Source organism: Scheffersomyces xylosifermentans (genome assembly GCF_036884685.1).
Source record: "Scheffersomyces xylosifermentans strain CBS 12540 chromosome Unknown RJT20scaffold_3, whole genome shotgun sequence".
Lineage (NCBI taxonomy): Eukaryota > Fungi > Ascomycota > Pichiomycetes > Serinales > Debaryomycetaceae > Scheffersomyces > Scheffersomyces xylosifermentans.
This window is the reverse complement of record NW_027042941.1, coordinates 795,575-814,722: the sequence shown is the minus strand read 5'-3', so window position 1 is coordinate 814,722 and position 19,148 is coordinate 795,575. Positions and strand designations below refer to the sequence as shown.

General features: G+C 40.1%; 6 protein-coding genes across 6 annotated transcripts; 3 read left to right on the top strand and 3 right to left on the bottom strand. All coding sequences in view use genetic code 12, as the record gives it.

Moving 5' to 3' along the window:
* The first annotated feature begins 117 nt into the window (after window positions 1-117).
* On the top strand, window positions 118-1,106 carry RJT20DRAFT_126964 (uncharacterized protein). The gene has a single exon (XM_064916882.1). It carries the CDS (start codon window positions 265-267, stop codon window positions 1,051-1,053), a length of 789 nt encoding a protein of 262 aa, XP_064774961.1. The 5' UTR covers window positions 118-264; the 3' UTR covers window positions 1,054-1,106.
* Window positions 1,107-1,267: 161 nt separating this feature from the next.
* Window positions 1,268-5,449, bottom strand: GIN4 (protein kinase; the record flags this gene model as incomplete). Its single annotated transcript, XM_064921546.1, has 3 exons — window positions 1,268-2,854; window positions 2,888-3,813; window positions 3,883-5,449. 3 exons carry the CDS (start codon window positions 5,447-5,449, stop codon window positions 1,268-1,270), a joined length of 4,080 nt encoding a protein of 1,359 aa, XP_064774960.1.
* A 1,521-nt stretch (window positions 5,450-6,970) lies between these two features.
* RJT20DRAFT_35248 (uncharacterized protein) lies at window positions 6,971-7,874 on the bottom strand. The gene has a single exon (XM_064919805.1). It carries the CDS (start codon window positions 7,722-7,724, stop codon window positions 7,383-7,385), a length of 342 nt encoding a protein of 113 aa, XP_064774959.1. The 5' UTR covers window positions 7,725-7,874; the 3' UTR covers window positions 6,971-7,382.
* An 8-nt stretch (window positions 7,875-7,882) lies between these two features.
* Window positions 7,883-9,286, top strand: KRR1 (ribosome biosynthesis protein). The gene has a single exon (XM_064919804.1). It carries the CDS (start codon window positions 7,990-7,992, stop codon window positions 9,064-9,066), a length of 1,077 nt encoding a protein of 358 aa, XP_064774958.1. The 5' UTR covers window positions 7,883-7,989; the 3' UTR covers window positions 9,067-9,286.
* A 1,791-nt stretch (window positions 9,287-11,077) lies between these two features.
* Window positions 11,078-13,556, top strand: RJT20DRAFT_126959 (uncharacterized protein). The gene has a single exon (XM_064916881.1). The coding sequence runs from the start codon at window positions 11,280-11,282 to the stop codon at window positions 13,455-13,457; it is 2,178 nt and encodes a 725-aa protein (XP_064774957.1). The 5' UTR covers window positions 11,078-11,279; the 3' UTR covers window positions 13,458-13,556.
* On the bottom strand, window positions 13,557-17,979 carry GIN1 (chromatin-modulating protein). Its single transcript, XM_064916880.1, has one exon. It carries the CDS (start codon window positions 17,794-17,796, stop codon window positions 13,645-13,647), a length of 4,152 nt encoding a protein of 1,383 aa, XP_064774956.1. The 5' UTR covers window positions 17,797-17,979; the 3' UTR covers window positions 13,557-13,644.
* Between the last annotated feature and the right edge of the window lie 1,169 nt (window positions 17,980-19,148).

Here is a 19,148-nt window from a genome sequence, read left to right as displayed (position 1 = left end):
AATATAATAGTGCGTTGTGGATGTTCTTCCAAAAACTGTATATTCATCTCTGTATATGAGCGGCTGCAATTTCCGATTTGGGTATTCCGCAGCTGCGGTTGCAAACAACATTTAGCACGAAATTTGCATCATTTTGTAATATTTAACGACTCTCTTTATTCCTTATATATTTCGTTAGTTCTTTTTTAAAGGAAGTCATCAGCATCGGATAACAAATAGCTCCAATAAAAGAGATTACATAGCTAGCTACATTGGTCTGCTATAATGTCCCATATTCTTCAGGCTACTGGTGTTCTGGCCCTTACTGCTACCCTTAGCGCTGGAACCTATGTGTTGGAACATTTGTCCTTAAAGGAACTCCTCTTGGACGTTAACTGGTCTTCTGCTTCCTTCATCCCTTTGACTGAATTTCCAACTCCCTTCTTTGTTCGTCAAAACAGAAAGGACAAGCAGAAGCAAATCAAAGTGTTTGGCGCTAATGGTGTCCAACTCTACACCTTTGAGAGATTGTCCTCTTTCAACCCCGTTTGGACAATGTTGACTTATCCTCAAAGAAAGGAAATTGCCACGATTTCGATTGGAGTGTCTTCAAGGTCGGTTGACTTCCATAATAAGCCTGGTTTGTCCCATCGTGAAATCATTAATGATATTAGTTTGAAAGGTCGTTTCAGAAGTTTCTATCTCAATGATGGCGCTAAATATTCATGGACTTCAGGCTCGAAATTTTTAGAAAAGGTTATTAATCCTAATGGCGGTGTTGAAGAGATAAGAGAGAGAGTAGCCAAGGTTAAGCTCATGAGACAATTCAAGCTTGATTTTGAAGTTCTAGTCGACGAATCAAAGATTGACAGCGAAATTGCTTTGGCTACTGCGTTTACCTCCATGCTTACTCAATGGGGTATTGGTGAAATTACTGATACCATTGGCCCAACCTACATTGCTCCCAGACAAGCTATTAAAGACGAACCCACTACAGACACTGAAAATAAAATTGTCGTTGTTATCGAGAATGGACAAGATTCTGAAATCAGTGTTGAGCATATCGAAGGATAAAGACACGGTAATACCAGATGCTTTCATCTGGATTTGACTGTGAAGCCTACAGCATATATAGTAAACTATTAATAAAAATATTTCATGAATAAGTACAGATACAAATTGGATGTAAATAATTTTTAAGGATATCCTATTAGTCTAAAAATACATAATAATTGCCCTAGAATAAAAACGGCGAAGAAAAAAAAATAGTATACAATATAGTTTCCGATTAGTCGTCCATAACTCCTTCTTTGCGCAAAACCTTCTCTATCTCCTTAAACAAGGTTTCAGTTGTAGCACGAGATCCTTTTACTCTTGCGCATACTATCTCAGATTTCTGGTTAAACTCACGAGAGTTGATCGTAATTCTAAACTTACAGCTCTTCAAGTTGAAAGTGTTATTGCTGGAAATTGCTCCAGTAATATTATAACCTACCTGATCATTTCTCAAATTCTTCAATCCAAAGTTGGACCAAGAGTTCAATAAAGCGAATAAAGCAGTCGTCATCTCCTGCTTTGGAAGAATGGTATTAAAGCGCTTAACTTCAGAATCAATGTTTCCAGCAGAAGAAGACGACGAAGAGAACCATCTAAAGAATGAGCTGCTTCTAGGCTTTTCCTCCATGGAAGGGTTTCTTGAGTCCGCCGGAGAAGGTAATTGTCCGTTACCTTCCATAGTCTTCTTTGCTCCCCACGACAACTTTCTAAGGAAGTTTGATCCTTTTCTCTTTGGATTAGTATCAACCTTATTAGTGGTGTCTTCTAATGGCTTTTTAGGGGTAGGCTTATGAGAAGGCGGAGTTGGTGGAATCGTCTCCGTCATGTTCACTTTGGTGATAGTTGGACCAATCTCATTCTTCGACTTACGAACCTTAGGGTAAGGTTGCGAGGTATTATGAGCATCCGAGACATTCTTCATATCTGGAATAAGCATAGCTCCAGCTGATGGAAGCATTGATTTGGTTTGATGACCCTTTTTGGATTGGGGCTGCTGTTGTACCTTGATCTTGGAAGCGGGGGCATTACTCACAGATGATTTACCCTGTTTGGTTGAATTGCCGTTGGGCAATTTAATGTTGCCAAATACGTCAGTATCGTCAGTACTTTCGTCTTCAGATATAATGGACTTCTTAGCAGAGTGGTGATTTCTCTTTCTGTGAACTTCATCATTCTTTGTAACAAAGGTGTCATCCACATCGTCAATGCTATGAGGAATCTCGACCAGAGGTAACTCTGGAACTTGAGACGATGGTCTGGGTCCATTACCTGAACCATTGAGGTAACGAGAGCTCCTCCTGCTAGCTCCTGCGTAATAAGAGTATCTCTTGTTAGCCAAATGCTCGTCGAAATCCATTATTGAACCCTGGTCAAGGGGTTCTTCTTCATCTTCTGGCCCTTCTTCTACTAAACCAGCCTTGTCCAAGCGATCAGCAAATGAAGTTCTCAAACGAGGAGCGTTTTGCTCATCATTTTCATTGTTCTCGTCCGTGTCCGAGTCGTCATTTTCCTTTATGAACAGCTTCAAGTCACGATAGGACTCCTTTGTAGAGTACATTGACAAAACGGAAAGTCTCTTATTTGAATTAGTGAAGTTCCTGGACTTCCTTGTGACATTCGGAATTTTCACATTACCAATAAGTGTCTGAGGGCCATCTGGAAGCGAATGCTTCTTAGTCTCCTTTGCTGCCTTTAAGTTCAATTGTGAGTTGAGCAAGCGTGACTTTCTAATCTCATTCAAGTACTCTTCACTCAATCCAGATTCTTCCACATCTGGCTCTGGCAATTCGTATTCTTCGTCGTCTTCATACTGAGCTGCCTTCTTTTTGTTATACCTATGTTGAGCAGCAACGTCATCTATAACAGAGATAACAGAGTCTCGGTTTGATTTATGAACCATAGACTCTCTATTCTTCTTAGCATGTGAATCTCTTGATTTCTTCTTCTTGTCATTCCATTCATCCTGCAATGCTCTCTGTGCGCGATCTAATTCATCGTTCTCGTAAGCCTGCCATAATGGGTCAAGTCTGGATACTGGTCTTCTAGTAAGAATTGGAGTCTGCTTTCTATGTCCTACCGGCTGGGTGACTGAGCGTCGTTTCAAGTTTTCAAGATCCTGTGGAGTCAATTCCTCGTCGTTTTCATTGTGGCCCTCAGAGAGTGAACGAAGAGTTGCTGGATTTTGCAGCTTTCTCTTTGGTTGTGAAATATGCCCGAACTCAGAGTTGAAGTTCTTTCTGTGTCCATCAGTAGTTATATCCACTTCACTATTGTTACCCCCATCTTCTCTGATCATAATACTTAATTTTCTGGAACTGAGTAAGGACTTTCTCTTCTGTCTTTTTCTCTTCTTTTCCAATTCTTTTCTAGCCTTCAATTCAGCTTCGTGTTTCTTTCTTTCAACTTCCATTAAACGCTCGTATTCCTTTGCCTGTTTCTCCTCTTGATCAATAAGCATTTCATCTTCTTCGTCATACTCTTCCTGGTTAAAGATTTTGTCACAGAGAGTTGCGAATGTAGCAGAAGTTCTTTTGGCTTGCTTGTCCACGTACTCCCATTCGGAATCACCTGAGAGTTTGGCATAAGTGGAAAGAAGCTTCATAGTAATCGAGTTCCTTTTTAAGCCCGTAGTCATTGAGGCCCTCAAGGACTTTCTCTTCGACATTCTTGAAGTAGTTCTCATGATAGAGTTACGTTTTCCAGTAATTTTTGCAGAAGGTATGAGTCCCCCGTTCATATGAGATGGACTAATTTCATCCACAACTGGATTTTCCTTTCCTTCTTCAAATGAGAGGGGATTCTTTAATGGCTGAATCTGTTGATTTCCATTTCTAGTAGCCAAGTAACTATCTTTTGAAGGCAAGGAAGGCGGCATGGAATTGTAAGATCCAATTTTCTGAGCAGCGACGATCTCGTTGTAAACATTTTTAGGGATAGCGGGAACATTATTGTTATCATCATAATTATGACCGTATTTTCTTGGAGAATAACGCAATGGAGACCTTCTAGGACTCTTTCTAGGCGATCTAGGCGATCTCAATGGTGAGTTACCATTAGAAAAGCGGTTGTGAGGTGAGTTCATCACACTGGACAGTGCCAGGATACCTGAAATTCTTGCGGATGACCCATGTGTAGAGTTTCTTCCTCCAGTTTTATACGAAAATGAAGTAGGTCTCAGAGCTGAGATTTGACTGGCACGCTTCTTTATAGGAGTACCGTTTTTGGATTTACCGCTTACAGTACTAGGAGCAATACCTCTTTTGGTGTTGAAACTGACACTCTTCTTGGGAGATGACTGAACGTCATCTTGGTTGTGTCTATATCTCATTAACAAAGCATAGAATGTCTTTTCTGGATTTGGTCCACTCTTCAACAAACATTTGACAATATCCTCTTGTGGTCTATCATGCCACAAGATCGAAAGATTTGAAAGGATTTGCTTGTCTACATTCTTAGCAGATCCTAATGATTTATGAGCTGTTTCTGGGTGAGGTAATGATTTCACAGAGATTAAATCTTCGTTAGGAATAGGATATTTGTTCAAAAGTGGATGATTGAGGACCTTTTCGGTGGCTATACGTTTCACTGGATCAATTGTAAGCATTTTTGAAATTAAGTCCTTAGCATCGTAACTAATCTCATCAGGCATATCAAAAGATCCAGCCTGGACCTTCAACAAGAGATTTCTGATGTTTTCGTCATCAAAAGGAAGTCTACCTGTCAAAAGGGCAAACAATATGACACCGCAGGACCATACATCGGAAGCAGCTCCGTGATATTTCAATCCAGATACAATTTCTGGGGCAGCGTAATGAGGAGAGCCACATGAGGTCTCCAAGAGCTTGCCATTGCTTTCTAATGCGGCCATACCAAAATCTGCAAGCTTCACATTTAAAGATGCATCGAGTAACAAGTTCTCTGGTTTTAAATCTCTATGACAAATACCCAATGCATGACAGTATGCTGTTCCTAATATAATTTGTCTGAAATATTTGATGGCTTCGACTTCTTGTAAGGGACCTCTTTCGACCAAGAGATCAAATAATTCACCACCCTCTACGTATTCCAAAACCAAGTAAAGGGCCTTGGAGGTTTCCCACACGTCGTATAATCTTAAAACGTTGGGATGTGTTAAAAGCTTCATAATGATGATTTCACGTTCTATTCCGTAAGGCAAGCCGGCCTCGTCAGAAGACTTCTTTGGTCCATCTTCGTCGTGGAGTTCTGACTTGGAGACAACTTTAACGGCCGCCTTCTGGCCAGTGGTCTGGTGTGTAGCTAAAAGCACTCTACCTGTGGCACCTCTTCCAAGGGTCTTTCCTAGTTTCCATGGTCCGATTTTCTGAGGATGGTTGTGAGCGGACTCTGATATTATGGAGGAAGAGATTGAGTTCTGACGCGAGTGAGAGGACATTGTGTGAGTCGATGTGTTGATATGATTAGGGATTGGTATTACGTGGTAGTAATGTCAGGTAGCTGGGTCGGTTCTAGCCTATAGCGAGTGAGACGTGGCGATTGTAGCGATTGTAGCAATTGTAATGGTTATAGCGATTGAAGGGGCTCTAATTGGAACCTCTTTGTACTTAGGTATCAAATGGACAAGCTTCTTATAGTGGATTCCGTGTACTGGTTCGATGGAAAGATCCAGATTTGGTGTGTATTTTTGGACGGCTTCGGCGTCGTCTGTTAGGAGTTCTTGTGGTGTGGAACGTCCTTGGGTTGACTGGATCGACGATTCGACGAATCAATGATGGTAATGAAGCGTGGCAGATATGAAAACCTCTGTTCAACCAGAAGAAAAGAACTGAGTGTTACCAGAAAAAAAATCCGGTGCCAAACTTCACAAGTGCAAATTAAAGAAAAGGTACTAAGCACTGCCAATAACGTATACTATTGGAATAATACGAAATACTGAATATAATAAAGTGTACGGAGTGGAAAAAAAAAATTTAAATCTAACGACAGCCACCCAATAACAACAATATTTATTTATTTATTTATTTATTTAGTAATGTATTATTATTTGCTGTAGTTATGGGATGGAAAATGATTAAGAAGACAAAAGAAACAAACAAAAATAATAATACCATAATATCATACCCAACGACAAACGATCCATAAAACTTTTCCAGCGAAAATGCTATCCAAAGTGGTAATAAAATAGGCCAATGGCTCCATTAATGTGCCCAATGAGGTAGCAAAATTGGTGTTCCAGAGATTGACGCATCGAGAACAGACGTTGTCGTGCTGTTTGCAAAAAAGACGACGATGCCACCGCTTGGGAGATGGTTACGCACCGGCGTTTTTAACGCAGAAGACGTGGTATTTTTCTACCTGGCCTATATTTAACAAGCCCATGGGCTGGGCCAAGATGGTGTTTTTGTGTGCTTGAGTTCCCAATCGGTCGAAATTCGTCGTTTTAAGTGGATATTGGCCACAAATCAGACGCGTCGGTTGACACTTAGAAGTTGCAAAATTTTCGCGTTGCTGTGTGCCAACGCGTATTATTTCACCTCCTTGCATATCACGTGCTCAGTGGCACGCTTCACCTTCCCATTGCGGTATATTAATGTTTTGCGGCTATACCATCAATCTCCACCTCCATATGTCTGGCAGTCTTTGCCGAAAGAATGGATTCTGGTGGCTGGACCGTGCAGTTGACATTCCTCATTGACTTTGACTACGGGGTTCTTGGGAATAACCAAACCGGGAGACGGCAGATTTTAGTTTGTTCTATGGGTGAGGGTGCGCCCCGTTTGAGAAGCCCCTTAAATGCCCGTGGAATGGCAGAATCCGGCAAATGTAGAGATAGAGATTCATCGTCTGTCATATTCCAGGATGGTTCGTGCTTCGATTGAATTCTTGAAGGATGAACAAGAAAAATTCTCACATTAATCACGGCATGGAAAGTAAGATGTTAAATTCATTGAAGAATCAAGTAAATTTCAAACTCGCTAGGGATATCCTAGGCTGCGAATTCGCCAAATACTCAAATCAGAGCTGGGCATTAATCACACGGAGTCCATGGTTGTCCAAAGGCTATTAAACCTAGCAAATATATCACTAAACCACTGAAACTATGCCTGCAAAAGTTGAGATTCCGCTTTCTTCCGACAGCTGTGGTATACAACAATTGCCACCATCTGGAAGAGATTCTTTCTGCAACCCCTTCGAACGCCTTATGTTTGCCGTTTGGTACTGAAACGTCTACATGCAATACTGTAAGATGTTTCTTAACTTTCTATTATCAGGGAGATCCACTCCCAGGTGCTTCTATCATACATTATATACACTAAAATACTTTTCATTGACTATGCTGACTATTTCGCTTAGTCATTCTTGTCATTTTACAACCCCATCCCCGTCAATAACTCTAATTGGTTGGTAAGGTCGGAATCAACCAACTTTTTCTGGTTCTTAGCATCCTCATCTTTCTTTAAATCATCTTTGAGAGCTTTCACATTCAATACATTCTGCTGGCTCTTAGACTGGGCAGAGCCTAATAACCCTGTTATCTCGTTGATTTCTTCTATGTTGGCATCTAACTTCTGAATTTTTCTTTTTGTCGATTTCGACTGAGCTTTAGTGATCTTTGTTGGTTTCGTCTTTATCGATTTGGTAATTTTATTTGTTTTTTCGATTTTTTTCTTTCCCAACGTGGACTTGGCAGGTCTTTTTGCAATCACCATCTTCTATACTCTTACTATATCACACTACTGCCCTCTACCCACTTCTACAAAGATAAAAAACCCATCTCATTGCTGCTTCTTCCTTCTCGCTAAGAAGCAAAATTAAATTTATTCCATGGATGATGGAATCACGTGAAATGCATGTGACCTCGCTTCGTAAAAAAAATTCCCATCTCTTCTCCATCTGAAAAATTGTCTTTATCAGTGGAATACATAGTAGTGGAAACAGTTTACAGCATAGAAATTAAGAATAGCAGAGCATAATATGGTGTCAACACATAACCGTGATAAGCCTTGGGATACCCCAGATATAGACAAGTGGGCTCTTGAAGAGTTCAAGCCTGAGCATAATGCGTCAGGCCAGCATTTTGCTGAAGAGTCGACCTTCATGACGCTCTTCCCGAAGTACAGAGAACAGTATTTAAGAAGTATATGGAGCGATGTTACGAAGGCGCTTGACAAACATTTCATTAAGTGTGAGTTGGATTTAGTGGAAGGTGCCATGACCGTCAAAACTACCACAAAAACATTCGACCCCGCCATTATCTTAAAGGCTAGGGATTTGATCAAGTTATTGGCTAGATCTGTACCTTTTCCACAAGCTGTGAAGATTTTGCAAGATGACATTGCTTGTGACGTTATCAAAATCGGAAACTTTGTTACCAACAAAGACCGTTTCATAAAAAGAAGACAAAGATTAGTGGGCCCAAATGGTAACACCTTAAAGGCATTGGAGTTATTAACCAAGTGTTATATTTTGGTGCAAGGTAACACTGTCAGTGCTATGGGACCATTCAAGGGTTTGAAAGAAGTCAGAAGAGTTGTAGAAGACTGTATGAGAAACGTACATCCTATTTATTACATTAAAGAGTTAATGATCAAACAAGAGCTTGCTAAAAAACCAGAATTGGCCGAAGAAGACTGGTCGAGATTCTTGCCCAGTTTCAAGAAGAGAAATGTTGCCCGTAAGAAGGCTAAGACTAGTAAGAAGGAGAAGAAGGTGTACACTCCATTCCCACCAGCACAGACACCTAGAAAGGTTGATTTGCAAGTGGAAAGTGGTGAGTATTTCTTGGGTAAGAAGCAGAGAGAAATGAAGAAGTTGCAGGAGAAGAGAGAAAAGCAAGAGGAAGTCAGCGAAGCAAGAAAGCAAGAAAGAGAGAAGGACTTCGAGGCTCCGGAGGAGGAGACTTATGAGAATAAGTTAGCAAAAAAGGAGAAGAAGGAGAAGAAGGAGAAGAAAGAAAAGAAGGAAAAGAAAGAAAAGAAAGAAAAGAAGAGAAGGTCGTCAGAAGATGGGGAGGAGGACAGCGACAAGCCATCCAAGAAGTCCAAGCATTGATCATCGAATAGCATAGCGTGGTATTCAGGTATTCAAATGAAAATAACTGACATGTATAGATGTTGTACCATAGCAAATATAGTAATATAAATAGGGACTAGGCAAACAGTACTAATTGAAGTTTGTGCTTCATTAGAGACTAATAGAACTCAAATAAGAGATTTTCAGATTCATTCTCAAAACGGTAATACTGGATCACTCTTCCCAGCAATTGCCACAAGTAGTAATCGTAAGAAGATGCTGAGAAAACAAATTATACTTGGAAATACAAGAGATCAAAGGTGTTCCGTACCGCAGCATTGTCGTAGAAGAAGTCCCATAACGGCTCTGTCTCCCTCAACAACACTCGCCAATCTCAATTTCTGAGAACAGCAATGTGCAACCGGAGTAACTCACAAGCAAAATGATGCAAAAAAGGATAAACCCAAAACTCAAAATCGAGCGACCGTCCAAACTCGGAATCAACCCGAAAGAGCCAAGCAGACTACAGAAAACAAACACCTACCGGTTTGACGTGTCACTAGTGTCGTAGGAAATAGTAATTGTCAAAAAAATCTCATACGACAACAAATTTCAGAATACTTCTTGTCTGCACCATTTATGTACTCAGGAAAAATATCAATGCCAATATTGGCAGTAATATTAATTACTATTGATATTGACATTAGGAACAGTAATAATAAAAATAAATAAATAATACCCATAATCGTAGTACTAATAGGACCATTCTAAGGAGACGGCGGCCCTGTGTGCCTAATATTTTGTAGTGGAGGATCTTATTTCGCAGCAGTTATTTACGTTTCATTCGAAATGCGAACTTGAAAGAGGGGGGGGATCCGAGGGCTATGTGATGAGCCGGAAACTTCAAGATGATTCAAGGTGGGCAGGCAGAGGCAGAAGATAGTATGGGGAAACGAGAGCGGAGTTGATTTTCAGTAGGGAGATTAGCACAAGATTGAACAAGAATTGATATACCAGAACCACTACAGAAGATAGGCTTAAACTTTCCTTGTAAACCTAACTAGACGTTGCAGAGTTAAACACAACAATGAAGACTTCTGGGTATAATATTCCATTTCCGGAAATTGGTTGATCACGTGATTATTGACACTACGAGTTTAACCTTCCCAGTGTCGAACTATCGCTACCAGCGGTGAAGAATTCTTCCTATACGTCATTTTACGAGTTCCGGTGAGATTTTACTCTCGTGGGTTAATTCGCTGTGGATGCACCGGCAAATTGTCCATATGCAACGAGACCGCATTACCAAAGCCAACGGTAACTACTCCCATTAAGACAACCACTCTCGTCTCTCTCATTAAACAAACCACATTCTATAATCAAATAGCATCATAAAAATTCATGGTTCGACACTCCTAGGCTACCTTTCTCCTAGTTGCCGTTGCACACTACTTCACCGTTGTCTCCCCGGTAATGCTTCCTCGAGAATCAGAAACGGTTAGCCTCCTTCCTATTTCGGTTTGTTTTGATCACCCTGCAGGTAACCCCATGTCGCAGCCTTTCGCGATCCTCTTTTCTGCAAACGGTATTTTGGCTGTAAGAAATTTAGCACAGTTATGTAATTTGATTTATGAAGATAGTAATAAAGAGAATACAGCAAAGGAGTGTAGGCGCTTGCATCTAGAGTAAGTGATTCGCAGAGAGCTGTAGAAATTCATTCCGTTAGGGTTCTTTTTAACCTCAAAATACTGGAAGAATCCTGAAAAAAAGACAGTGTAGTAGTCCCGCTATTCACCTATAGACGGATCGAAGGCATAAAGGCATAGAGCACCAGAGACAGTATAAGTTACTGACATAGAACTTGACCGTACCACTAGAGACTAGCGACACATTCATTATAATCATAAATATAGCATAATATCAACATCACAAAGATATATCACACTCGTTTACATCAACCACAGTATCCACCTCTTCAAAGTCATCAGCATTCATCGTTTTATCTTTTGAATCCTATTCACATTCATTCAAACTTTATATAATATCTATCATATCATATCATATCATATCATATTCTACAAATCTATACCAGTCATTATTACTCGGTGAACAAGTTAAATCACCTTCCCTTATTCAAACTAATTGTCGCCATTCCTTTCACAGATCCAGCAACCATTAAAACGTAATTACTTTGCATTATCATTCAATAGAAAATATTTTCATATATCAAACAACATAGAGACTACTAGACAATGTCCCGGCTAGATCTGATTGTGGCATTTATTGATTCACTCGACGCCAAAGCAAACAAGCTCCTTGAAACTGCAGCAAACACAGAGTATATTCTCAAAAGCATTGATTCCATAAATAATTCTATAACTCGATTAGATTCGTCAATAGAGGAAGTAAGGGAATTGATGGAAGAGAACCACAAGCATCTAAGCTATTTTTCCAACCTATATGAGAAGGCATTTTACTTAGAATCCAATTTAGCCGTCAATGACAACATCACAAACCACACATCATTTGAGACCTTGACTACTGAATTTAAGCATCTAATAGGAAAATTGAGAGTGAACGACAAGCATAATTATGACGGATATGGTCTGATGCATTTTACGCCTAGAGATACGTCAAGTGTCCACACTCCTATAAGAAGTGACGGGTCTGTTCAAACAGATAACAACTCTGTGCGAATAAATACCCCGTTGCGTCAAGTAATCACTTCCAGTTCAGAAACTGTTGCAGTGTCATCACAGGAGGCTCTAATCACCCCAGAATCTTCTGGCCAACTACTAGACAGACACACGACAAATGGATCAGACCGGACCGTCGTGAATAGTGATAGGCACACGCCTACTCCTCTTAAGTCACAAATATCTATTTCAAATTTAAAGCTTAAGCCAATACGCTGCAACACCGCTAAAGTATATAAGAAGAAGTCTCACTATCGACTTCTGAGTATCTACAATTTGAATCCAATTGCATATGAAGACGCTTATTTTCTGGGAATGGAAGACGAACAGTCTACTGCGCCAAATACTCCAAGAAGAATTATTCCTTCGGCAAGTTCGAAGGCATCTTCTAATATAATGGACTACAATCATGACAATGACAATATCTTGGACTATGAAAATCATTATGAGTATGATCAACAATCAGTTTACAATGCTCATCTGGGCATGGATAGCCCCTCGCCGGTGCGTATTCCAGATGGTGAACAAGTAGAAATCTTGTGTGATGCAAACACAGAGTCCACGTCTCCTTTAATAGCACTCACCAACAATAGACAAAGGTCAAACTCTTTGCCTGAGACTCACTCCTTGAAGAATCAACGTTATGACTTAACAACTGCATTTTCGCCATTTCACTTGAACGAAGATGACCCAGAAACCCTCAGACTTAACAGACTTAAGCATTTTATAAGTTTTGGAAACTTACATGATTTGGATAACTTCCCCGAGCAAGAATTGCTTGATGATCTCTATCACAGCTCGCCTAGAAATGAGGTGGTGCCCAATATTGATGACCCAATCGACCTTGATAACGTATCAATATGCTCTGATCTTTCCTATTTCGACAAGGAATTGGACCCTGAGGAAGGACTAGGCGGAGAGGTTGATAATTTCGAAAATTATCTCCGAAAGTCTCGTATCGACTTACACAAGGCATTTCCTCACCTTTTGCAAAAATCAAAATCAAGTGAAAGCTTATTGAATTCGTTGTCGATATACTCAGATGAGGTTCAACCGATAAAAGAAGAGAATAAGCCCACTTTTTCGTATAAGTTTCACAACCCTATCGAGAATGTCAAACTAAGTACGTCATCTCAGCTGGCTACAGCTACAGTGGAACCTATTTATTTTAAGAATGGGCCCCCGAAGAAGAAATTGCTATTTGCACCTGAACCAGAAGATCCTAAACAGATCCTTAGCGACGTGATGTTGAGAACAGAACAAAGAATAAGGGAAGTTAGCCCTATATCCTCACCATTAAAAATCACGTCTCCTAACTTTTCAACCATCTTCAACTTCAACTTGAATGCGTCATCTTTTGCAGATGAGAGGCGTAATAGCATAGACCTTATAGGCAAGTCACTTTCCAATGGATTTAAACAGCTCGTCAATACACCAGCCAGTATAGGAAACAGCCCGAAACCAAAAAGGGCATCTACACCTCAAAAGATAAGAGATCTCAAGCGATTATCAAGAGAACACAAACCAATAACAGTCCAAAGTGAAACGCAGGCTAAAAGACTACCTGTTCGAATACCTAGGAATGACGGCTCTTTCTCACAAATGACCATAGGCCCTAATAAGACTTACAGCATCAGCCACGGCGATTCGTCGATGTTCCGCAAACCAGTGGTGAGTCGGGTAAGCCATAATTCCCTTCGAGAAGCTTTAGCTCAGAGTTTGCTTGATTTGTAGTCAGCAACTACCAGGAGGCTTACATACGTACATAACAACCAGCCTTATATTCTCTCTAAAGGGAATTCTATGCGACAGAATTCTGGTTATTTAAAACTCAGGAACTTCGCATTGGCTCATACTAAATTATATGTAATATTACATCGTGCATTTATCTATAAGGCTTCTGTAAAACTTGCAATAGTAATCAAGGGTCGAACCCCTCGTTGCTAAACAACATCTTGGTCTGGCGTTTGGACGAGTTGATGCTCTTCTCTATTCGTTTCTCCTTCAAACTCTTCACCTGTTTAATATGATTCTTGCTCTTTGATAAGTGAGAGATGGTAGCTCTTGATCCTGAAACTTGCTTATATTGTTTGCTCACCGTGACACCAGAGAAATGCTTCTTACCATCTTTTATCAATATTCCTTGTTGCTCTTGGAATGATTTATAAGACTTGACAATAGAAGATCTCTTGATGGAAGGCATAAAGTCTTCGTCGTCGTCGTCGACATCAGTATCTCCATTTTCTTCGTGTGACCTCTTCCTTGATATTTCGTCTTCTTGTATTACTTGACTATCGGATCTTTTGCTTGTCAAATTACTCATACATCTGGATTTAAGTGTCTTGACGTCTTCTATCTCTTCATCCGAAGAGTCAACACCATGCTGGAACCTGGAAACTCTCTGTAAGGTTTCATAATCATCATTATTATTGACCAAAAAGGATAACTGTTTCTGAACAAACGACTCTTCAATTTTAATAACCTTTTTCATAGGGGCCTCTTTGTCAAGAAAGTTATCTTCGTCCTCACCATCGACGTTTCCTACTTTGATATCGCTATCCTTTCCTGTTGTAGAATGGCTCATTCCCAATTCTTCCGACTCGTCATCATCATCGTCATCAATTTTTATAAACGACTCCTCGTCTTGAATCGAAGCAAAAAATGCTTTAGACTTTTCATCTTTAGACAATGCCAGTAACTTTCTATTCTGGAGCAATCTTGCTTGCTGTTCCTTCAACTTTTGCTTCCTATAGGCGGCTAGCAATTCGTCGTCTTCGTCACTTAACTCTATATCGAGACCATTTCCTGCTGCTCTTTTTATCAATCGGTGGTTCTTGATGTCGTCTAATAACTTTTCTAATTCCTTTTGATCCTTTATTTGATATTCATCCATGAACTTTCTTCTTATCTCTTCATCTTTTAAATCAATAAAGAGGTTATTGTCTATCATCCTTTCATCATCAGAATTGGCTTGATCTGAGACTTCTCCTTCAGCACCACCTAATCCCTTCCATTCATCCTCGGATTCCTCTGCTTCACCTTGAACTATATTCTTTATGCCCCGTCTTTCCATTTCTTTTCTTCTCTTTCTCGATTTCAATTCTTTCCTTCTGATTTTCTCTTCGTACATTTTTATCTTTCTTTGCATCATCTCTTGGTTAGCCGCTTCATCTATCTCTTCGTCACTGTTCTCTAAGTCTACGTCCTCTTTGAGACTGGCTAAGTTACTAGTCAATTCACGAACCTTTGTTCTTCCCCTTCTAACGCTGAAAGGTGTTACTTCATCGTCATCGTGATCATCGTCCTCAATAGATATTTGCTTCGAGATCACTTGAGTTTGCAGGAAATCGATCTGAGTGGCTGTTAGATCGGCTTGGGTTGATTTGTGTACATGTTGCGTAACAAGTTGCGTGCTGGGCTCGCTGATATCTCTCAAAGATGGTAACTTCGTGGCCAAGAGGAATGACTTGTTTGCATCCAACTCAGAGGCTTCGGACTGCTGTGACAAATTGATCCTAGGTTGTAGATTTTGGAATAATGGATAACTTTCATCTTGAATAGGGATAGGCTCATTATCCTCCATTTTACTCTTATCCTTTTCATTTGGATTGAATAAAGAAATGCCGCTGTGTTCAACTTCAGAGTTCAGTTCAGCTGTCTTCATACGTACTTGAGTACCATTGTCAAATGCTTGAGTCAATGATGCTTGTTGGCCGAATACGTTCTTGATATCTTGCGTGGTTATGGTGGTAATAAGCTCCTCACGATCTAATCCCAAAGCTTCGTCATCGCTTTTGTCTCTAGGACCAAACATATAGCTATCATCACTTCTTTGCATATCTTCAATTTTGCCGAGAACAGATTCGCTTTCTTCGTCATCATCGGATATGACTAGCCTATTTGATCTTCTGGACTTCGCTTGAACTTCAACCTTCTCTGTCTCTTCGCTTGAAGAGTCTGCAATGTTATTTTCTTCAAGCTGATCGTCTTCTTCTATGTCATTCTCGCTGAAAGCACTTTCCATGTCCGAAGCCAGGAGATCGCTGCCATAATCAGAATCTGGAACTTCACTTTCAGCATCTTTTTCAGAAGCAATGTATTCTGCGTCAACCCCTGGCTGCAACTTGCCCATTAGGGCCAAAGTTGCTTTTTCTCGCAATTTTTCTTTCTTCCTGATGTTTCTAACTCTCTCCATCTCACGCTCTAATAAAGAGCCCATAATCTCCTCATCTTTTTCCATTTCATCGATGAGGGCTGCGTCCGGATCGGTCTTTCGGTTAATCTTTAATTGTTGTATATTAGCTTTCAGCAAGTTAAGCAAGAAGTCCTTCCCTTCTTTAGCTCCGCTTCCACCTTGTAAATTCTTGATATTTTGTGGTATTTTAGATGAACCCAAGAGTTTCCTCTTGGAGAATTTCTGTCTGATCTCCAAAAGTTGATCTTTTGTTAATTGTGGAATATCATCGAGTTCTTTGCCGAAGCGGCTTGTTGTGTGATGGGAAGGAGTATGACTGACCGATTTAATGGGAGAAGATTGAGCGGGCTCCAGGTCGGATTCCGAATCGTCCAAGTTGACTAATCTCACTTTCTTTTCCAGCGAATCGTCAACAGCAGTAGTAGGAGAAGAAAAAAGTTGAGCTTTCAATTTCTGGGCATATAATTCAATAGGATTTCTGGTCTGAGTTGCTACCTGTTTAGGGTTCTCAAGCATTCGGAAATCCTCTTTAGCTGCATTATGGCTATGATCAGTCAGTTCCACGTCTGATTTATTACTTTCAGTAAGTTTAGCAACTTGGATCCTTACTGGAGAAGTTAATGGAGTCGATTTGGTCTTTCTGAGACCTATTGGAGATGAACTCGAGTGTTGGTCTCCTTGCACATCCTCATCTTCACTTTCATTGAAAGCATCCAACAACTTACTCTTCGTAAAGACAACTTTTTTCTCAAACTCGGGACGAATATCTATTTGTCTTTTTTGTACATTAAGAAACTTCTCGGACTCCTCTAAGTCTTTGACTGAGACATATTCGGTTGTATTCAAGTTGGACACGACGGTTTCGTTCGCTTCTTGGTTCAAATCTGCTTCGTCGTCGGTTAATGTAGTATGCGAAATATCTTCTTGTAGTTGCCTTTCTCTTTCCAAACGTTGCTTCTTTTTTAGCTCAGCTAATCTTGCAATTCGTTCACCGCGTTCTTCTTTAGTTAACGGTCTAGAAAGCAGTGCCATAAAGTCTACTTCATTCTCATTATTATCTTCTTCTTCAGACAAAAATAAAGAATTGAGATCTTTCTTTTGTTGTGGTAAAGTGGCATCAGTTGTCTTCGATATTACCTGAGTTGAGACATCTGAAGTTGTAAATTCTTGCTTCCCACCTTTGTCTTCGAGTGTAGTGTCATCATTGATTGGTTGGGTGTCAAAATCACTCAAATCAATTGCCAACTGGGGCAACTTTTGAACTTCAATTTGAGTTTCATTTAACGAGTTACCATCGTTTTTTAGTGGAATAACCTGTGTATCGCCACTTAAATCGAATAGGGTATCTGATGGGAGCTCCGACACTGGAGCAATTGATATAGTGGTCTGAGTAGCATCAATTACACGGTCTTCCTCTACTTTATCTTGTTCTTCGCCGTTCAAGCGTCTTTTTATTCTAGAAAGAATACTGAGGTCCGGCACCAGTGCTGGTTTTGACTTATTAATAGAGGGAGGGAGAGCCACATTTTCCTTATCACTATCTTCATATTCTTCTTCTTGTTGTTGCTCTTGATGTTCTTCCTCCTCTTCATCCTGTTCCTCGTTAGAAGTCTGTAATTGGTTGCTAGGAACGAACATGGAATCATTAGGCACCAGATTTCTTTTGGCTATACTGAACTGTTTAGATATGGCGTCTATGTCAAAGTTCAATCCTAACAAAGACGCAGAGTTGCTCTCCATTGAATCTACAGCTTTGCCGCTGTGGATTACCACGTCTTCATTGTCATTATCTGACAAGTCCAAGTCGTCATTTTGTGGATTGAGCGATGATGCAAATCGGCTTCTTGAGTTATCCTCAATGGCGTCTAGTAAGTCCATGTCGATGAAATATACCAGTAACTTTTAGCTAGCAAATAAAATATGATATCTCGCTCGTCAATATCAATTTTACTGCCTTAATTCTCTAACCAGCTAAGCTTCTAGCCTTCGTGAAGTTACAACTTCTTCCCAAGTCCAAAATGCAAAATCTCCAAAGACCCTATTACTACTACAAAAGGAGACAACCAGAATAGAAGGGTTGGGTATTGGTACACGACCCTCATCTTTTGCAATTTAGCGCGTTGTTTACGATTGTTAGTTATAGTGAGACTTTTGATTTTACGTGTCGGAGTCGTGTGCTACACATGAAATGTAGAATGGGTCTGGAGAATGGAAGACAGAGTAGTATTTGGTGGTGGGTACAGGGTAGGCTGGGCTGAGGAAGAGACAGGAAGCAGGAGGCCAAAGAAGCATAAAAAAAAGAAGAGCAGCCGAGCTGTTGGCCCCAAGAGCTGTAGGATAGGAAGGCTTAGTGGTGTAGGTGTAGTATTGGTATTTTCTGTAGAGTGAGGTAATGTCTATATTGTTGGGTATGATAAGGCAGAGTGAAATCGGTAGGTTAGTTAGCTAGTGTAGTGGCACTAGGAAACTTGTAAATTTATGAACTTGTACTGCGTAATTGAGTACTTGAGTACTTGTGTACTTGTGTACTTGTGTACTTGTGTACTTGTGTACTTGTGTACTTGTGTACTTGTGTACTTGTGTACTTGTGTACTTGTGTACTTGTGTACTTGTAATATTTGTATACTTCTGTAATTGTGTACTTGTGTACTTTTGTACTTGTATACCTGTGTACTTATAATGCTTGTGTACTTCTATACATTTTACTTGTATACTTGTGCTCCTAGTAGGTATGCAGCATCGGGTGCAGAAAAACTAATAATACAAATATCGCCAAATTCTCATTAATTGGTCGTCTCCTGTCTTATGCTAAGAAATCTCATTGTACCAAATACCATTCATGCCGAGCAATTGAAAGGTTAAAATGACTTCGTCCTAATTGGCGAAGAGTATATAGAGAAGAGTCAAGAATGCTATAAAAGGATGGAAACAAACTGTCCTTTGGTATTTACATACGATGTATCATCTCAATATAACTAATGCAACCATACATTCAATAGTCTATTAAAGGAAAATTCGTGATCTGTAGAGAAAATGTGTGGATTTTATCAAAATCATATTGACCTAAATATAACCACCATTTTTTTTGCAACTACACGAACGGCCCAAGAAAGATTAAAAATACCTTAAAGTCTCTTAATGTTACTCGGCCATTGGAATCGGAATCCGAGGCTGCGTACTGGCATTAGCTTTGCAACGTGCCAGAGCCTATCCCCACAGCTGGAAATTGA